The 8,621-nt window shown below is 42.3% G+C and overlaps 1 protein-coding gene across 1 annotated transcript; it reads left to right on the top strand.

The window, feature by feature from the left end:
* Positions 1 to 3,526: 3,526 nt before the first annotated feature.
* Positions 3,527 to 6,206, top strand: LOC109779433 (F-box/LRR-repeat protein 14-like). The gene has a single exon (XM_045230521.2). The coding sequence runs from the start codon at positions 4,022 to 4,024 to the stop codon at positions 5,261 to 5,263; it is 1,242 nt and encodes a 413-aa protein (XP_045086456.1). The 5' UTR covers positions 3,527 to 4,021; the 3' UTR covers positions 5,264 to 6,206.
* Positions 6,207 to 8,621: the final 2,415 nt, after the last annotated feature.

Raw genomic sequence — 8,621 nt, 5'->3', positions numbered from 1 at the left:
ACTAAAAATGGCTGGAGGGAGTATATCCTTGATGCAATTATGTGAAGATGATATTTCCCATTGTATTCATAAGTTATTTATATTGCCATGACCATCGTCAATGATTTGGTTGTGAAATATAAGGTATGATGTTGTTCTAATGGTCCCTAGTCTACAAGGTTATGAGGATACATATCGTTGACTAGTGCACAACTCGCCTGATGATTGTGTTCCACAAGTCATTGGCATGGTGATGCCAATCCGACAATATTGACTCGGGTGAGTTGAGCAAACCCCTTTGAGACGCAACAAGCTCCTGCCATTTGTTACTCTCAAACAATGTATATGCAATGTCCTTAGACCCGAGGTCCTTGCATGACCTGAGTTGTGTGTCAACTTACTTGGGGTTTATCAGATGCTACTCCGTAACCGAGTAGTTACAATGGTAGATTTGGGGTTAGTCGGGAAGCAAGCTGCGTGGCATGGTTGACCTAGATGAAATTTCCCCCTCCACCTAGAGCGATATTCTTTGGGTCATCTCAAGCGATTTAGTTCGGAAAGTATGGCCATGCGACGCGAGCTAAGTGTTAACTCAGTTTCCAGAATTTGTATCACATGATCGAGAAGAGAGGTCGAGCTACCAAGGACAAGGATGACAAGCACTCACATTGAGCTTGACAACTTATATCGTGATTTAAACGGAATGGAATACATGATACATTGTGAACTACTTTGAGTACAGAAACTGAGGCCTAAAAAAGCACGAGCAAGCACTCACAGGGAGCATTTTGTTGACTCTTCTCATATGCTATCGTCGCCGTTGAACCCTTGCATGGATTTGAAGGATCTGACACCAAATCTCGTCACATGACGAGAAACTCCAAAACCTCACTATCCCAAGGAGGCGGCAGGAATCTACGTCGGAGATCTATTAACTACGTCCAACGTGTCCAACTCGGGCAGGGTCAGAGCCCGGAAGATAAACTAAGCGTCGCCATCCGCCCGAGCGTTGCACCTGTGATGACTAAAATGTCTAGCCTAAACTATTAACAGGCGTGAAGGCACCGGGATTCCCCTCCCCACCATCGGCCGTCGGAGTGATGTGCAGAGATGAGGCGAATCCACGGGGCTCGCCGGTGAAGTCAGCATGATGATTGCAACTTGTATCGGAGAGGTAGAGAAATTAAGATAGTAGATGGAGGAGGAAGAATAAAAAGATTGATCTAACAGTAAACAAACTAAATAGACAATACTACCTAATGCGTGTCTCAGTATTATATAAATTAGACATGATTCATGTTAAACCATTAAAATATATATGCCCCGTGTTGTAACACACGGGCAATTTAACTACTACATCCATTTGTAAATACGCTGAGACAGTTTAATTTAGGAATGGAGGTAGTAGTAGATATAACTATAGATATTTTCTTCACATGTAAGATTCATTCCCCAAATACTCCCTCCGTTTTTATTTACTCTGCATATTAGAGTTGACTGAAGTCAAACTTCGTAAAGTTTGACCAAGTTTATAGTACATAATATAAATATTTACCGTCACAAAATCTATATGATATGAAAGTACATTCAATAATGAATCTAATAATATTGATTTACTGTATATGAAGCTAATATTATTGAGGTAAATGCCTACCCCGATCCAATGACTGTGCAAACTTGGCTAACCTATCGGCATCGCTATTAGACACTCTGCCTTCGAAAGTAATATTACAATTGAAACCTACTGAAAGATTCCTAATCTCTGAGATGATTGCTTCGTAGCTTCCATTGCTTGCTGTCTTAATATCATTAACTACTTGCTTGGAGTCCGATGCTATAACAAAATCAGTCAATAGTAAATCTTGCGCCAGAGCAAAACCTTTCCTGCATGCAATAGCTTCTAGTGTTGCTGCATTAGTTATCCCATGTATCACCAATGCTGAACTGCCCATGAAGTTTCCATCGTTACTCCTGCACACCGCCGCCGCGGCACCACAGTTGCGGGTCTTGGAAATTGCCGCGTCCATGTGGATTTTAGCATGTCCCGCGGGCGGGGCCTTAGGGCGACGTACACCAGACCTCGTCACAGGGTTGTTCTTAATGGGACTCCTCGGAAGAAGCTCCAAATCTGCCAAGAATCTTTGAATAAACTCATGGGTTGCTGAGGGACTCTGGTAGATTTGTTCGTGTATTGCCTTTCTTCGAGCCCACCATATTGCCCACAAAGTAACTGCCAGCCTGATAAAAGCTTCGTGGGATAAAGTGTCGATCATGGAGAAGATCCACTGCTTTGCACTTGGTTCATTTGTTTCACATAAGTGTTCTACCAACTCGCCATCCACCAATGCCCACACACATCTTGACATATAACACTCCATCATAGAGTGCCTCCATGAGTCTTCTGCTCCACATAATCCGCATGTACTGGACGTCGCCATGTTCCTATGAGCCCGGACATCCTCGGTGGGTAAAGAGTGTTTCGCTAAACTCCATAAAAACATCCGTATCTTGCTCGGTACAGAAATCTTCCATAAACTTGTCCAGGACTGGGCATCACGATCCGAGCTTGAAGAACCTGCTGCCCCATCTAGCCACGCCCCCCTTCTGAACTTTTTAGCAACCATCATTCGGTAGGCTGACCTCACAGAGAATCTGCCATTTTTCTCAAAAAAACCATGACCAGGAGTCTTGTATTTCAGAAGTACACAATGGTATTCGTAGTATAGCAGGAATGTCAATTGGGAGACAGACTTCTTCTAGCTTGACAGTATCCCAAACAGCAGAGGTGTGATCAATCAATTCGGACACATATTGGGGTGGGTCATTTGATAATCTGCCAAATGGTCTCATCATTTCTGCCCTGGGTATCCAGTTATCCGATCAGATGTTGGTGCTCTCTCCATTCCCAATGATTCTGATAAGACCCTGTTTTAACACATCCCGACCATCAATAACCGCCCTTGGAAATGAGTCGCACCCAGAAGAGCTGGCCATATGGGTCGTGTCTCTCGGACCGGCCTGTGGGCAAAGCTTTTTCGACTCGGCCCGCTGCAGCTCGTAATAGGCCGGCCCCACATCTTCCTTCCTCTACCTCCGCTGGAAAAGAGAGGAAATGCGATGCGAGCGAGAGTAGGGTTTACACTCTCCTCCGATCCCGAATCAAAGAAAGAGAGAAGCAATTTCCTCCGGTGCGGACCGAGGCCGATCGGCCATAGTTTCTATCTCCCGGTCGTGCTCAAGGTACCGCCGTTTTTCGCTTCTCCTGACCCCTCCCCTGTTCGTTGGTTCCCCCATTCGACATGTACACGCTTTCTTTTAGATTCGCTTTGTTGATATTGATAGGGGAAACTCGACCGGTAGTAGCATCCATAATAAAGTTAGTTAATGTTGCAAATCCATTCTCCTAGGTAGGAGTAGAAAATAAGCTTTTTGCAACTAAGTACTAGCCTAGGGTTGCAACAAATACTAGTATTTCTAGTTGAACAGATTATCTATTAATAATAACTGCACCCTGTGAACTCATCGGCTGTGGCAAAATGATCTCCCTGCTTTCTTTCTTGCCCAAGCAAGAGCTACAACTAGTAATTTGCATGCTCTGGTTTTGATGTTATTAATTAGTTGCCTCCACTCCAAACAAGTCGGTTCAGATTCAGCACGTGATCTTCTTGCGGAATTGCTTGCATCGATCCTAGCTCATTTCTTTGTATTCTCTTACAGCTAGTTCATTATTCAGGCTCTACTACTTATGGTGCTAGTTTAAATTAATGATGTGGCATGTAGTGTCATTTTTTCTTTCTAACAATCTAGAGACAGATAAGGTGCTAGCTAGCGACTACTTTAATTAATCTCCATGGTTACGAAGAACACACAAGAGAAAATGCTCAAACTTCATCAGTATATTCTTCTTAATGAGTGTCCGTCACCAGTGCCATCTCCATCTTCACATGCATTATTCTGATATGTCATAAGTTTTACTCCAGCTCTTCGCTTGTTTTCTGAACCTTGATATATATTACCTGATTGCTACAGCTGAATTTGTTCGATGGAGGACCTACCGGAGGCTCTCGTGACGGAGATTCACAAGAGGATCACCAGGACAAGTGATCTGAATTCTCTTTCCCTTGTCTCAAAGCAGCTCTACAAGATAGAGGGGAATCAAAGGGGTGCTATCCGTGTTGGTTCCGGTCTTTGCACTGCTACAGAAGCACTAACATCACTGTGCCCCAGGTTCACAAATTTGCAGAAATTGGAAATTGATTACTCTGGTTGGATACTTGAACATGGAAATCAGTTGGACAACAAAGGCCTTTTTGTATTTTCATCTCACTGTTCCTCGCTGATTGATCTCACCTTAAGCTTCTGCTCATACATCGATGACTCTGGGCTTGGTTGTTTAGTGCATTGCAAGAAATTGGTTTCTCTCAGGCTGAACTCCGCACCAAAAATAACGTCATATGGGCATCTCTCGGTTGCAGTTGGTTGCACAAGTCTATCTGCCCTTCACCTTATTGATTGCGAGAAAATCGATAATGTAGAGTGGCTGGAATACCTTGGTAGGGATGGATCGTTGGAAGAGCTTGTAGTGAAGAATTGCAAAGGCATCAATCATCATGACTTCCTAAAGTTTGGTTCAGGATGGATGAAGCTCCAGAAGTTTGAGTTTGAGAGGAAAAGAGGAATATATGATTGTGTTCCAGGTGATGTGGTTTATGACTCCTCGTACGATGCTCACAGCATGGATATATATGATTTCTGCTGTGAGAGTTTGAAGGATTTAAGGTTGGCGCATATTAAAACTTGGCCAGAAGTAGGACTTCGTGCTGTACTAGGGAAGTGTAAAGCATTGGAGAAGCTTTGCCTTGAGTATGTTCAAGCCCTAAATGACAATGACATGATTGCCTTATCTCGGAGCTGCAGCAACCTTAAAAGCATCTCACTTTGGCTCAACCTGCAGAGGTACTCTAGTGATATCAGCTATTGTGATACCAGGACGTCATTTACTGATAACAACCTTTATGCTCTAGCCCTCAACTGTCCAATGCTTCAGATCGTAGACCTCAGCTTTACAGGATGTGCTGCTGACTGGCCATCAGAAATAGGATTCACACAACAAGGTTTTCTGGTGCTCATTCAGTCCTGCCCGATTCGTGTTCTCGTGCTAAATACTGCCAACTTCTTTGATGACGAGGGGATGAAGGCCCTTTCATCCTCACCATACCTGGAGATACTCGAGCTTATATTGTGTGAAGCGGTAACTGATGCTGGGATGTGCTTCATTGGATAGACCCCACGCTTGAGTAATCTCACACTTCGGTTGTGTCATGAGGTGACTGATGTTGGAGTGTCTGAACTGAGACATGCACGTAAGTTAGAGTCTTTGGTTATCGAGTGTTGTAGTAAGGTCTCTTTGCAAGGGGCGCAGGGTGTTGCCAAGTCGGTTCACTACTCCAGCAACTTCTTAGATGCCCTTATGAAGACAATTGGTATTGGCGTCTATTGATGAAGTGGTCTCCAGAATTTTCAGTATGAATTTGCTGCTGAAGCCATTAAGTTGTTCAGTGTGCATCATTGGACAAGGTTGTGCATCATCTGACCTAGATTTACTTGTATGGACTTTCTATTGCCTTTTACCTTTACTGCTATGATTTTTTTCTATGGCACTCTAATGATGATCTTTGGACGGCATTTGGTGAATGAAACTTTAATAGTAGGCAGTACTTGTGTACTATAATTCTTGTTGCGTAATTTCTACTCTATAGCTGTTTTATAATCCGTACAAATCGCCCCCAAGGTTCCCTGTTTTTGCTGTTTGGTTTTATTGTTTCTACTCTAAGAAATGCCATGAACCCTTTTTGCTATGCAAGGGATTTTTAGGACATGTATATCTGCCTGCTATTTTTGTTTGGCAATTTTGGTCGATATACATGTCTCTGCTTGCAATCGATCTTGAAGGCGTCGATCGATCAGTGTAGTAATGGTCAATGTTTCACATGGACCTGTACTACAAAGGCGGCATGCTTGTTTTGTTGATATTGATTCTATTTGGGGATGTCTTTTCATTGCTTCTGAAAATGTAAGTTACAACTAGTTACTAGCATAATTTGAGTTTTTAGATTCGAAGATTACAAATGCAGTGTACTCATCTCATGGAAGTTGAGGTACAACTGAAACTTGAGCCACTGAAGGCATATAACATAGCTGTGTGCTAATTACAGGCTTCCAGAAATTTAGAGGGGATCGCGTTTCTGTTTGCATATCAAGAGTATGATAAGTGAATGAAAAATCAGAATTGAGTACACCATTTGAGAAGATCGCTTGGCCTTCGGCAGCACAAGCCTGTTGGGTACTCATCTCCTTCCGCTCAAAGAGACTAGGGTCTTAGCACGTGACTCGGTTGATCGATTGCAAGCGGAGGCTCCTCGATCGCTGCCCCGTTTTTATCTCCCGCACATTCCTTTCCATTGGTTCCACCAGGAAAACATCCCAAACCCTCTCTTCGACTTTCCCTGTTCGTTGTTTGTTAGATTCGCGATGCATATGTTAGTTTTGTTTCTATTTTTTGCTTCCATGTTCTTTTTTATTGGACAACGCTAACGCCCACACGTGTGATGGGAGCCAAACCCATCCACACGCCCTATAACACATAGACTGCGCCACATCACCTCATGCATGCATATGGGATTTTTTTGGATTTTTAGTTTTTAAAATGTTTTATCTCTTAAATGAAAAATCTGATTGAAGATCCGTTTTCACCATTAAATCCCTCGCAACGAGATCTTCGAAACTAGATCTCATATCAATATATTTTGATGAAACTTTTTTGAGTGTTAAAAGTTGCCATGTCTATTGCACATGAATTGCCATGATGTTTACACTGAAGTTGCCATGATATGTTTCAGCTATTTTCTTCTATATTTAAAAGTAAATTTTGACATATTATAAAACGGGAATTAAGAAACTAGACTTGCCATGCACCATAAACTAAAATTGCCATGATACATGTACTTAAAATTGCCATGGTTTATACAAAAAAAATATTTTCATGGTCAAAGTACTGGAATTGCCATCATCAAAAAACTAAAATTGCCATGCTCTACAAACTAAAATTGCCACATGGCAACTTTAGTTTAAGCACTATAGCAACTACAGTGTAAACATCATGGCAACTTTTGGGCAATTTTTTTTCGTCAAAACATATCAACATGGGGTCTAGTTTTCAAGATCTCGTCGAGACGGATTTAATGATGAAAACGAATTTTTAATTCAATTTTTTAATTAGGAGATAAAACATTTTTAAGTCGAAAACCAAAAAAAATTCTGCTGATGTCATCTATTCATACGTGGCAAAATGAGTGGTGATGAAGGCGTGTGGGCGATGTGCAAACGCCCACACGTGTGGGCGTTAGTTTGCCTGCCCTAGGATTTTTGCCTCCCAGGACCATGGCACATGATAAGCCAAAATTATTTTTTTAGAATCGCAAAAAATAGTGAAACAAATCAGGCATGCAGATCAGTAGTGCTTTACCAATACAAAATGTTTCAGAAAATAGCATCTCGGTTTGAATTCTGTACACAAAAAGCAACGTGATACATATCCATTTTGTAGTCACATATATGGTTGGGCATGTTTTCCAAGCATGAATGAATCCACACCCTACGGCCAACATAAGAGAGGGTAGCACTCTTCACAATTGTCCAGTCTTTTCCTCTTCGTCAGTAATCCACTAGAGTCGGCTGCCACCAGCTTCTTATTAAAAATTCGGATACCAAGGCATTGCATTGGGTAAACACAACTTCACAATTAAAAAGATTTGCAACTCTATGTTGTTCTCCCTCATTGCCGCCATATAAGCCTCACTTTTTTCTGATAGTTAATATTCAACCCTTACATAGCCTGAAAGTAGTAGAGCAGGAGCCATACCGTGACTATGGATTCTAGGTCTTTGTCTTTCCTATATCATCCGCATATTGGAGGTGGGTCAGTCCATCTTCTGCAGGGTGAAGAACCAGACCCACCTAATGATCCTTAATCTTAGCTATACATTTAACGTTTCACCCAGAACATCTCCTATCATATTGAACAATTATATAATACACTATGCTCCTTAATTTTAGACCCCCCCCCATTCAATTGAGGTCTTACAATTGGATCTTGGTGAGCAAGACAACATGCAACGTTAAGGCAAGGAGCACTCCTGTCCAGTCGATCGAATGTCCTCTGCCTGCAGGAGACTAAATTGCAGGTTATTGACGCGATGAAGGCAGCCTCTTTCCTACCCTCCAGTCACAAATCCTTCATCTACATGCCGTCTTGTGGAGCATCAGGAGGCCTGTTGGTTGCTTGGTATGAGAATGCTTTCAGTGCCAGCAAGATTAGCAGACACAGGTTTTGCATCACTGCACATTTTCAATCCAGAAGCAACAATGACAACTTTATACTATCCACCGTTTATGCACCGTGTCAAGAGGAAGAGCGGGCTGAGTTCTTTACAATCATGGATCAAGTTGCATCGTTAGTAAATGGGCCCTGGATCATGCTTGGCGACTTTAACATGTACAGATTCGTGCATGAAAAGTCCCAGGAAAGGAGGAACTGGGTGATGATGAATCAGTTTAATGCATGGATCAAGGGAAACGCCCTC

The sequence above is a fragment of the Aegilops tauschii genome, chromosome 6, assembly GCF_002575655.3.
Source record: "Aegilops tauschii subsp. strangulata cultivar AL8/78 chromosome 6, Aet v6.0, whole genome shotgun sequence".
Lineage (NCBI taxonomy): Eukaryota > Viridiplantae > Streptophyta > Magnoliopsida > Poales > Poaceae > Aegilops > Aegilops tauschii.
The sequence above is the reverse complement of the archived record's forward strand: the minus strand, read 5'-3'. Positions and strand labels throughout refer to the sequence as shown.

Coding starts and splice junctions, on each gene's coding strand:
- LOC109779433 (XM_045230521.2), top strand. CDS start 4,022: ATGGAGGACCTACCGGAGGCTCTCGTGACGGAGATTCACAAGAGGATC.